General features: G+C 36.4%; 1 protein-coding gene across 1 annotated transcript in view; it reads left to right on the forward strand.

The window, feature by feature from the left end:
- Nucleotides 1-12,864, forward strand: part of LOC144433630 (TPR and ankyrin repeat-containing protein 1-like) — a 193,973-nt gene that overhangs the window by 156,662 nt on the left and 24,447 nt on the right. The window contains exons 20-21 of the mRNA XM_078121973.1: nucleotides 4,312-4,434; nucleotides 6,502-6,704. Coding sequence (XP_077978099.1) covers nucleotides 4,312-4,434; nucleotides 6,502-6,704 — 326 coding nt within the window. The remainder of the gene's footprint in view (nucleotides 1-4,311; nucleotides 4,435-6,501; nucleotides 6,705-12,864) is intronic.

Here is a 12,864-nt window from a genome sequence, read left to right on the forward strand (position 1 = left end):
TCTCTCTCTCTCTCTCTCTGTGAGAGAGACCAATTGCTTTGACATTTGGTGGTCATGTTACTTTGGGTGTCTAGTTGGGAAATTGTTCAAATGAAAATGATCGCATGAGAGATGTGGGTTTTGGGTAAAAAAATGTGACATTTGGTCAAAAAACTTGAACTCCAAAACTACTGGGCAGATTGGTCTGAAATTTGGTGGGAACATTCTTAGAGGTGACTGAATTTGGATTTGTTCATGACATGATGAGTCCTTCAGTAATATGCAAATTAGGGCTAAAAATGTGTCTTTTTAGTCAAAAATATTTAATTCCAAATCTACTCAGCAGATTGAGCTGAAATTTAATTGGGATGCAACTGAGGGTGTATAGATGAAGTAAATAAATGAAGTATTAAGCAAATAATGATCTCATCAGTAATATGCAAATTAGGTGTAAAAATGTGAATTTTGGTCTAAAATTTATATCTCAAAAAGTACTTGGTCAATGAGACTGAAACTTGGTGAGAAATTTCTAGAAATGTTATTCTGCAGATTTTCTTTAAAATATTTTGATACAATGACCACGCCCATAGCAACAGCCAAATGGTTGTGTATTTCACAAAGATAACAACAGGGATTATTAGACAATTGAACCAAACATTCAAAAAAATGTATGTAAATTTGCCTAGCAACAAGACCATGCCCAAAGCAACAACCAAATAATCACATACATTGCAAATATAACAACAGGGATTGAAAGACAAATGAATAAACATTCAGAAAATCTATGCAAATGTGCCTAGCAACAAGACCACGCCCATAGCAACAGCCAAATGATCGCATATATTGCGAAGATAACAACAGGGATTAATAGACAATTGAATAAACATTCAAAAAAATGTATGTAAATTTGACTAGCAACAAGACCACGCCCATAGCAACAGTCAAATAATCACATATTTTGCAAAGATAACAGGAATTGAAGACAAATCTTACTTGATTTATGGAGTTTAAATAAAGTCAAACAAACAAACAAACAAATGAATAAACATTCAATAAATGTATGCAAATGTGCCTAGCAACAAGACCATGCCCATAGCAACAGCTTAATGATCACGTATATCGCAAAGATAATATCAGGAATTCATACACAAGTGAACAAAAACATTCAAAAATGTATGCAAATATCTAGCAACAAGACCACTCCCATAGCAACAGCCAAATGATCGGGTATATCACAAAGATAGCAACATGGTTGGATAGGCAACTGGATAGTCATTCAGCAAATGAACACCTATTGTTAGCATGGACTACCATATAGATAAACATTTTTAAAAACTGTACAGTTGTGCTACAACGCCATTGGCGGTTTTTTATTGTTCAGCTGAGCACCGTGCAGTTTCTGTTGCTGTTTGCCAGTCTGTTTATCAGAGCTGAGCAGTGTGCAGTCTCTGTTGCTGTTTGCCAGTCTGTTTATCAGAGCTGAGCACTGTGCAGTCTCTGTTGCTGTTTGCCAGTCTGTTTATCAGAGCTGAGCACCGTGCAGTTTCTGTTGCTGTTTGCCAGTCTGTTTATCAGAGCTGAGCAGTGTGCAGTCTCTGTTGCTGTTTGCCAGTCTGTTTATCAGAGCTGAGCACCGTGCAGTTTCTGTTGCTGTTTGCCAGTCTGTTTATCAGAGCTGAGCATGCAGTGTGCAGTCTCTGTTGCTGTTTGCCAGTCTGTTTATCAGAGCTGAGCACCGTGCAGTTTCTGTTGCTGTTTGCCAGTCTGTTTATCAGAGCTGAGCAGTGTGCAGTCTCTGTTGCTGTTTGCCAGTCTGTTTATCAGAGCTAAGCACCGTGCAGTTTCTGTTGCTGTTTGCCAGTCTGTTTATCAGAGCTGAGCATGCAGTGTGCAGTCTCTGTTGCTGTTTGCCAGTCTGTTTATCAGAGCTGAGCACCGTGCAGTTTCTGTTGCTGTTTGCCAGTCTGTTTATCAGAGCTGAGCAGTGTGCAGTCTCTGTTGCTGTTTGCCAGTCTGTTTATCAGAGCTGAGCAGTGTGCAGTTTCTGTTGCTGTTTGCCAGTCTGTTTATCAGAGCTGAGCATGCAGTGTGCAGTCTCTGTTGCTGTTTGCCAGTCTGTTTATCAGAGCTGAGCACTGTGCAATTTCTGTTGCTGTTTGCCAGTCTGTTTATCAGAGCTGAGCAGTGTGCAGTCTCTGTTGCTGTTTGCCAGTCTGTTTATCAGAGCTGAGCAGTGTGCAGTCTCTGTTGCTGTTTGCCAGTCTGTTTTTCAGAGCTGAGCAGTGTGCAGTCTCTGTTGCTGTTTGCCAGTCTGTTTATCAGAGCTGAGCAGTGTGCAGTCTCTGTTGCTGTTTGCCAGTCTGTTTATCAGAGCTGAGCAGTGTGCAGTCTCTGTTGCTGTTTGCCAGTCTGTTTATCAGAGCTGAGCAGTGTGCAGTCTCTGTTGCTGTTTGCCAGTCTGTTTATCAGAGCTGAGCAGTGTGCAGTCTCTGTTGCTGTTTGCCGGTCTGTTTATCAGAGCTGAGCACTGTTCATTTGTCCGGTTTTATCTTCTCTGAAACTGGCTACTTCATGTCTGTGTTGAAATTTGTATGGCTTGCAAAGTGGATTCATATTTCATGAAACAACACAAAATAATATCAATGTAGTAACTAATTATAATGGATGTGCAATGTTATGTCTGGTAGCACAGAATTGTTCTTTGCAACAAGCTGTGAAGGACTAACAATCTAAAAGTTTGCCCATAATACGGCAGGCATTCAGTTTACACCTGGTTTTGCACTTGCTATGAATGTTGGGAGAAGTATTAAAATTCAGAGGAGATGGCTGTCAATGAGTAGCTCTGTGATTATGAAAGATGAAAAGTTGGTTTAACTGATTTAATTCTACTACTGGTCTAATCATTCATACTAACATTTAGTTCAGATATACTTGTAAGTATGTTGTTCAAACTCCAAAGCAAGATATACCCATAGGTCTGAGAAATATAATATTATCCAAACTCGGAAACTTATTGGCAGATTTGTAGTCAGGAGATATGCTGAGAAATAAAAACTTATAATGTAAGACTGTTGATTGTATTGCCCCATCAGACGTAGTCTGGGATTGGGGCTTATAGATTGGGCTCCGTCCGTCCGTCCGTCCGTCGTTGCGTCCAGAGCCATTTCTTGGACATTCATGAACTGATTTCTTTCAAACTTAGTAAGTGGATAATGAACTATGACTTACATATGCACGCCAATTTGCTTTGTAATATGATGCAATTTGCTGACTTAGAGTCATTTTTGGGTCAAAAAATGTGATTTTTGGTCAAAAAATTTGAACTCAAAAATTAATGGACAGATTGAGCTGAAATTTGGTGGCACTGTTCTTAGGGGCATGTTAATTTAGATTTATTCATGACATGATTAGCCATTAGTGATATGCAAATTAGGGCTAAAAATGTGTCTTTTTGGTCAAAAGTCTTTAATTCCAAAACCACTGAAGAGATTGGACTGAAATTTGATGGGGATGCATCTGAGGGTGTATAGATTAAGAAATATCAAGTATATAATGATCTCATGAGTGATATGCAAATAGGTGTAAAAAATGTGAATTTTGGTCAAAAATTTAAATCTCAGAAAGTGCTTTGTCAATGAGACTAAAACTTGGTGAGATGTCACAAGAAGTGTTATTCTGCAGATTTTCTGTAAAAAAAAAAAGAATAGCCGTATCAACAATGACCATGCTTATAGCAACAACCAATTGGCAGTGTGTTTTGGTCAAATAACAACATCATCTGGTAGGCAAGTGAGTAAACATTCAAAAGGTGCATGCAAATATCCTTAGCAACCATGACCACGCCAATAGCAACAGCCAAACGGTGGTGTATTTCACAAAGATAACAGGGATTTTTAGACAAGTGAACAAACATCCAAAAAATGTATGCAAATGTATGAAGCAATAATACCACGCCCATAGCAACAGCCAAACGGTGAGGTATATATTTCACAAAGATAACAACAGTGGTTAATAAGCAATTAATTAAACATTCAAAAAATGTATGTAAATGTGCCTAGCAAAAAGACCAGACCCATAGCAACAGCCAAATAATCACTTATATTGCAAAGATAACAACAGGGATTAATAGACAAATAAAAAAAAATGTATGCAAATATTTAATCAATTACAATGCCATGGGTGCTATATTTCATACAATCTAATACATCATACTACTGTGACTGGTGGCAATTCTATGTAAACATCCATTGTGTGGGCTGAGTCATCTCCGATGACTGCTTGTTAAGAATTGTCATGAAACCTTTATGAAACATTGTATTTTTTTCTATTTAGGTCTGTCTGATGGTATGTTTGCATCAACTTCTACAGCAGTGGAATGGAATAAAAGAGGGGACTACTTCTATAACAACAAGTTATGGCAGGTGGCGGCTAAGTGTTACAGGAAAGGAGGCGATGGTAATCAGTATTTGTTTTTATCTCCTGTAAGACTGCAGTCAGAATGTATGGGGGGGGGGAATAATTTGGTCAAATTTTTTTTTAAACTCCCCCCCCCCCAAAAAAAATGAACCCAAGAATTTTCATAACCCCCGGCTACACATATTTTAATATGTGTAATTATACAGTAATCCCTACCATCTGTCAACTTTTTAGCTCTGCTTTCGTTGACATCTGAGCAGATCTTAAACCGACGTCATTCCATCTGTCAACTTTTTAGCTCAGCTTTCGTTGACATCTGAGCAGATCTTAAACCGACGTCATTCCATCTGTCAACTTTTTAAGCTCTGCTTTCGCTGACATCTGAGCAGAGCTTAAACTGGCATCTTTCCATCTGTCAACATTTTCAATTTTCATCTTCTTCTCCAAAACTGACAGTCAGAATACTTAAATTAATAGTTGGTGTGCATGTCCCTTGGGGAGTCTATTCGCATTTGTTCATACCAAGTTGATCTGTGCCATTTTCAGGTTTTTTAGCACGACTGAACTGATAAGGTTCAGTAGTGTCTGTTCATCTGTCTGTCTGTCTCTCTGTCTGTCTGTCTGTCTGTGTGTGTGTGCCTGTGCGTGTGTAAACAACTTAAACTCAAAAATTGCTTGACCGATTGCCATGATATTTGGTGGGTGTATTACCTTGGGTGTCTAGTTGCGAAATTGTTCAAATCAAAATGATCTTACCACCGGTGTGATTTGGGTAAAAAAAATGTGATTTTTGGGCAAAAAAACTTGAACTCAAAAACTACCACACAGATATGTCTGAAACTACTGAGCAGATCAGTCTGAAATTTGGTGGGAACGTTCTTAGGGGTGTTTAGATTAAGAAATGTTCACAACATGATGATCCCATCAGTGATATGCAAATCAGGGCTAAAAATGTATCTTTTTGGTGAAAAATCTTTAATTCTGAAGCTACTGAGCAGATTGGGCTGAAATTTAATGGGGATGCATCTGTGGGTGTATAGATGAAGAAATACTAAGCATAATGAGCTCATCAGTGATATGCAAATTAGGTGTAAAATGTGAATTTTGGTGAAAAACCTATATCTCAAAAATTTCTTGGTCAATGAGACTGAAACTTGGTGAGATGTCTCTAGAAGTGTTATTCTGCAGATTTTCTTCAAAATATTTTGACACAATTGGCCCCATCAACCATGACCACGCCCTTAGCAACAACCAAATGGCAGTATATTTTGGTTAAATAACAACAATATCATCTGGAAGATAAGTGAGTAAACATTCAAAAAAAAGTATGCAAATACCCCTAGCAACCATGACCACATCCATAGCAACAGCCAAACGGTGATGTAATTCACAAAGATAATGGAGTCTTAGACATGTGGAAAAACATTCAAAAATTGTATGCAAATATGCCTAGCAACAAGACTACACCCATAGCAACAGCCATGTAATAATGTATATTACAAATATAAAAACAGGAATGGTAGGCAAATTAATAAACTTTCAAAAAATGTATGCAGACATGCATAGCAACAAGACTACACATATAGCAACAATCAAATGATGGTGATCAAGATGAAATTGGGATAGGTAGACATGTCGATAAACATTTATAAATGGTCCCATGTTTGTCTAGCAACAAGACCATGGCCATAGCAACAGCCAAATGATGTTGTATACATTTGTATGGCAAAGGTAACAACAGAGGTACATGTAGTTGGACAAGTAGATGAATATTGAAAAAAATGACAATGTCACTCGCAACTAAGAAACTGCACATAACAACATTAAAATGATGGTGCATATTGCATGGTTAACAACAAGGATGGATTGGCATGTGGATGAACACAGTTGTACTACAATTCCATTGACACTATTTTTAATTTCATGGAATCATTTGCATATGGTTTTTGGTAATATGTTGAATGCGTACTTCATATTTCATATGACTTGGTACATACATTGAAATAACAACACATTGTCCTAAATGTTGATGATAACAAAGGATAAAGTAACAACAATCCTTATGGAAGACATTCAATTTACATCTTCTTATCTCTACATTTACAGTGAAAAAAGAAAAAATGTCACTTGCACAGCACAGAGCACTTCAAGCAGAGAGACTAAGGGAAAACCCACGTAAATTACGAGAGGAGTTCTTAGCAGCTGCTGATGAGTTCTTGCAATGTGACATGCCACAACCAGCAGCTAGATGTTTGTACAATGCCAAAGAGTATGAGCTCTCTGCTCAGTTGTTTGAAAAATTAGGAAAGGTGAGATGCTGTTTCTTGTATTACTTTTATGTATACTAGTCCCCTGAAGGAGTGACCAATTGCAGCAGTAGGCTCCAATTGTCCATCTGTCTGTCCTTGTATCTGTCTGTTCATCCATAATATGCCATTTCTCAGACGTGCAATATGCAATTTTCTTTCAAATCAGGCACAAAGGTGACATATCATATGTGACATATGCACATCACTTTGTTTTGTGGCATATGCAAATTTGATCAAATGGTTACTACACAAAGCAAAACTGCAATACATAGACTCCATTCAAGAGACAAGCTTTCTTTAACTACTCAAACCACTCAAGTCTGCCTATCACAGATTCCACAGTACTAAGATTGTACTGCATGAAGTCCACAATGACATTGTATTATCACTTTATACATACAGGACATGATGTAATTCTTGTTCTGTTAGATCTACCGGCAGCCTTTTTAACAATTGACCATGGCAGGTCTTTGTATACAAGGTACTGTCATAGTAGCCATGTCAGGCACTTTTTTAAAAGTGTCTTTTACTTATCAAACCTTAGGTTGTTGAATAGATCTCATTGAAAGATGAAAAACAACACTTGAATGACTAAAATCGGCATTTGAAGATATAGATTTGTAAAGCATTAAATTTCTGAATTTTTTTCTGCCATTACTTCCAAATTGCTATAGGCATGGCAAAGTGTCTGTCTGTGTGGATGTGTGGATGTGTGTGTGTGTGTGTGTGTCAATCAATCATTCAAATTTCTATAGCGCCAATTTCCTGAGCACAACGTTCTATTCAGTAGCACTGAATGGCTAAAGCACACTGTAGGCTTTGGTGAACAAGTAAGTCTTCAGTTTTGTTTTGAAACAATCCAGGCTGGAGGCTTGGTGAATGTCAAGTGGCAAAGAGTTCCATAGTTTGGGGGGCGACATATGAGAATGAATGACCTCCATAGGTGACTTGTCTGTAATTTGTTGTTGTAAGCAGATTCGTGTTTGTAGAACGTAGAGTGTGACTCGGTGTTTATGGCTGGAGAAGATCACAAATGGAGTTAAGCCATAAAAAGCTTTACATGTCAACAGTAAAATTTTGTAATCAATCCTGAAACGAACTGGTAATCAATGTAGGCTGATGAGAACTGGAGAAATGTGTTCAAACTTCTTGGTACGAGAGATAATCCTTGCTGCTGTATTTTGAGCACGTTGTAATAGGTTTATGGTGGTATCAAGAAGTCTGTCTGTATGATAATGCATTACTGTTGTCAAGCTTGGCTGATAGGATTGCATGGATTATAGTACAACAAACGTCATCAGTGATGTATTCCCTTATGGATGCAATGCGACAAAGATGTGTGTAGATTGATTTGTAGGTATTCTTGACGTGGTGGTTAAACGTGGATATTATCGAAGAATACTCCAATCTTATGAGCTGATGTGACTGGTGTAATGGGTACAGAGCCACTGTTGTCAGTGTTGATATGATCAATTGGGTCTGACAAGTGGTTGAATTTTAATAGAACGGATAAGAAGAACTTCAGTTTTGTTGTCATTTTAATAGTTGTAGTTTGTAGTGTGTCATCCATTGTTCACGGACATATATCACGGACACAGGTCTCCATTGAATGTATAGCAGAAGTTGAATCTTGGTGGGAAAAAGCAAGGTGTATTTCATTATCATCTACATACTGATGAAACTGCAAATTGTGACGACGTATTAATTCTCCCAGAGGTGTAATGTAAATTGTAAACAAGAGAGGTCCAAGTACTGATCCTTGTGGCACCCCATAACTGAGAGCTGATGGTTCATTTGTGATGTTTTGTATTGTTACTGATTGATACCGGCTCTTAAGATAGGATGTAAACCATGTTAGAGCCATACCAGTAATACCAAGGTTGGCTAGTCTGTTAAGTAATATGCCATGGTTGATGGTATCAAATGCAGCTGAAAGGTTGAGAAGGATGAGTAGAACATGTCTGTTTATAACGTGTGTGTCTCTGTGTGTGTGTACATGTGTGTATGTAAACAACTTTAACTAAAGTCAAAAAATCTGGTGGGTAAATTACCTTGGATGTCTAGTTGGAAAATTGTTCAAATCAAGATGATCTTACACCAATGTGTGATTAGAGTAAAAAAATGTGATTTTTGGTCAAAAACTTTAAACTCCAAAACTAGTACTGAGCAGATCGATCTGAAATTTAATGGGAACGTTCTTAGTGGTGTTTAGATTAAGAATTGTTCACAACATGATGATCCCATCAGGGATATGCAAATTAGGTGTTTTTTGGTCAAAAATCTATCATTCCAAAAGTACTGATTGAAATGGAGATGCATCTGGGTATGGGTAAATGAAGCTGTATTCACAATGTGATGATACCACCAGCAATATGCAAATTAGGTCTAAAAATGTCAATTTTGGTTAAAACCTTATGTTCTGAAACTGCATGGTGAATAGGGTTGAAACTTGGTGGGGATGTTTCTGGAGGCATTATTCTACAGTTTTGTTGAAAGCGTGTGGACACAATTGGCCCTAGCAACCATGACCACACCCCCAGCAACAGTGAAATGACGATGCATATTACAAAGATAAAATAGGGATGGGTAAGTAGGTGAATAAAGATTCAAAAAATGTATGCAAATATGCCTAGCAACAGGACCATGACCATAGCAACAGCTAAATGATGGTTTATATTTGCAAAGATGAAAAGTATGAATGGTAGGCAAGTTAACAAAGATTCAAAAAAATGTATGCAAATGTCCACAACAACAACACCATGCCCATAGCATCAGACAAATGCAGTTGTGCTACAACACCATTGGTGCTATTTTTACATAGTGATCGAGTGGGGACTTGTGAGTTGGGACTTACATAGTGAGTGGGGTTACATGGTGGGTGGGTACTTAAATGGTGAGTGGGGTTACATGGTGAGTGGGGTTACATGGTGAGTGGGGAGTTAAATGGTGAGTGGGGTTACATGGTGAGTGGGGTTACATGGTGAGTGGGGACTTACATAGTGAGTGGGGACTTAAATGGTGAGTGGGGTTACATGGTGAGTGGGGGGGGGGGTTACATGGTGAGAGGGGACTTTAATACATAGTGAGTGGGGTTACATGGTGAGTGGGGACTAACATAGTGAGTGGGGTTACATGGTGAGTGGGGACTTACATAGTGAGTGGGGTTACATGGTGCGTGGGGACTTACATAGTGAGTGGGGTTACATGGTGCGTGGGGACTTACATAGTGAGTGGGGTTACATGGTGAGTAGGGTTACATGGTGCGTGGGGTTACATGGTGAGTGGGGACTTACATAGTGAGTGGGGTTACATGGTGCGTGGGGACTTAAATGGTGAGTGGAAAGGAAAGTTCAATGGTTGAGGATGGGCAGTAAAACTAACTCATAAATAATTAATGAGGTAGTCATAGTGAAGCTGGTTTAATAAAACATCAAAAAACAGCTGAAAGTGGTTTACAATCAAAAAGAAAAAACAACTCCAGCTTTTCAAATCATTACTTTATGACATATAGTAGGGAAAATATATTTGTTGAAAAAATTTAAAAGTAAACAATGAATGAATGAATGAAAAATAAAATTTTTATTAACAAATATGGCCAATCCTAAGCCATTGTGCTATTACATGCAATGTCTACATTGAAGACCTGGAAATCAAGGTGATCGCAACAACTGAACATCCCCCTATGAGGTGGTTTAGATATGTAGAGGACACTCACACAAATTTCCTAAATTACCTAAAGTACCTAAATTTCTGGTCACACCATCTCATAGATCACAAAAATTGGGGACACTCCTCCATAGAGCCGCCACTGTTGTAACTGCAGCTGATGACCATGTTGCAGAGAAGAACACAAAGTCATCCATAAAGCACGAATCAACTTGTGTGCATGGCTACCCATATTGGGCCATAATCAAAGCTATGGCACCCAGAAAGGAAAAGAGTGCAGTACACGTACCAGCAGTATTAAAGAGAAGAATAAAACATGCAATGCACCATCAGTTACTATACCATATGTTAATTTAAAAGAAGTGGCTGAACAACTGAAATGGACATTTGGGTCATATGGTCTACAGTTACATTGCAAACCTTGTAATACTCTTTGGCAACCTCTGTTCATAGTGATTGGTACAGAATCATTGCTGAAAAAAGCATTGCATCAGGAGAAATCTTCCCATCTAATTATAATGTCTTTTGGAAAGATAGACAATGAAGTTCACATGGTGGAGTCTCCATAGCTAGCTAAGAACACCTACATCACTAACCAAGAAGACAGTCTAGAAACAAATTGAGAACTGTTATGGATAGGCATCCACATCAAAGGCTTCAAACCCACGTAGGTTGGAGTTTTTTATCGTCCACCATCATCCTCTGCTGAATACATTCAAAGAACTTGAAGTGTCACTTGCAAAAATGCCCAAGTCTGCCTCCACTTGGCTTCTTAGTGATTTTAATCTACCAGACATCAATTGAAAGACAAATTCAGCATGTAGCAAAAGTATTTTGGACATTATCGAAGATCATAATCTAACACAGATCATTGACACACCAACTAGAGTAAAACCACTCAGAAGGAAAATTTTCATCTATTAAAAGGCTGACTACCCAAGCCTGCAGTAAACAAAGTCATATCAGACTTCAACTCATTGTTAACCGAAAAATACATAGCAACAAATAATACAAGTTATATTAAAGAGTTACATTAAAGAGTTATATTAAAGAGTTACATTAAAGAGTTAAATTAAAGAGTTACATTAAAGAGTTACATTAAAGAGTTACATCAAAGAGTTACATCAAAGAGTTACATTAAAGAGTTATATTAAAGAGTTACATTAAAGAGTTACATTAAAGAGTTATATCAAAGAGTTATATCAAAGAGTTATATCAAAGAGTTATATCAAAGAGTTATATTAAAGAGTTACATTAAAGAGTTACATTAAAGAGTTACATTAAAGAGTTACATCAGAGTTACATTAAAGAGTTACATTAAAGAGTTACATTAAATAGTTACATTAAAGAGTTATATTAAAGAGTTACATCAAAGAGTTATATTAAAGAGTTACATCAAAGAGTTATATCAAAGAGTTACATTAAAGAGTTACATTAAAGGGTTATATTAAAGGGTTATATTAAAGGGTTATATTAAAGAGTTACATTAAAGAGTTATATCAAAGAGTTACATTAAATAGTTACATTAAAGAGTTATATCAAAGAGTTATATCAAAGAGTTACATTAAAGAGTTACATTAAAGAGTTATATCAAAGAGTTATATCAAAGAGTTACATTAAATAGTTAATTTAAAGAGTTAAATTAAAGAGTTATATCAAAGAGTTATATCAAAGAGTTACATTAAAGAGTTATATTAAAGAGTTACATTAAAGAGTTATATCAAAGAGTTACATAAAAGAGTTACATTAAAGAGTTACATTAAAGAGTTACATTAAAAAGTTACATTAAAGAGTTACATTAAAGAGTTACATCAAAGAGTTATATTAAAGAGTTACATTAAAGAGTTAAATTAAAGAGTTACATTAAAGAGTTACATTAAAGAGTTATATCAAAGAGTTACATTAAAGCGTTACATTAAAGAGTTATATCAGAGTTATATCAAAGAGTTATATTAAAGAGTTACATTAAAGAGTTATATCAAAGAGTTATATCAAAGAGTTATATCAAAGAGTTACATCAAAGAGTTACATCAAAGAGTTATATCAAAGAGTTATATCAAAGAGTTACATTAAAGAGTTATATCAAAGAGTTACATTAAAGAGTTACATTAAAGAGTTATATCAAAGAGTTATATCAAAGAGTTATATCAAAGAGTTACATCAAAGAGTTACATCAAAGAGTTATATCAAAGAGTTATATCAAAGAGTTACATCAAAGAGTTACATCAAAGAGTTATATTAGAGTTATATCAAAGAGTTATATCAAAGAGTTACATTAAAGAGTTATATCAAAGAGTTATATCAAAGAGTTATATTAAAGAGTTACATCAAAGAGTTACATTAAAGAGTTATATCAAAGAGTTACATCAAAGAGTTACATTAAAGAGTTACATTAATGAGTTATATTAAAGGGTTATATTAAAGGGTTATAGGAAAGAGTTATATTAAAGAGTTACATTAAAGAGTTATATTAAAGAGTTATATTAAAGAGTTA

The sequence above is a fragment of the Glandiceps talaboti genome, chromosome 4 (genome assembly GCF_964340395.1).
Source record: "Glandiceps talaboti chromosome 4, keGlaTala1.1, whole genome shotgun sequence".
Classification (NCBI taxonomy): domain Eukaryota; kingdom Metazoa; phylum Hemichordata; class Enteropneusta; family Spengelidae; genus Glandiceps; species Glandiceps talaboti.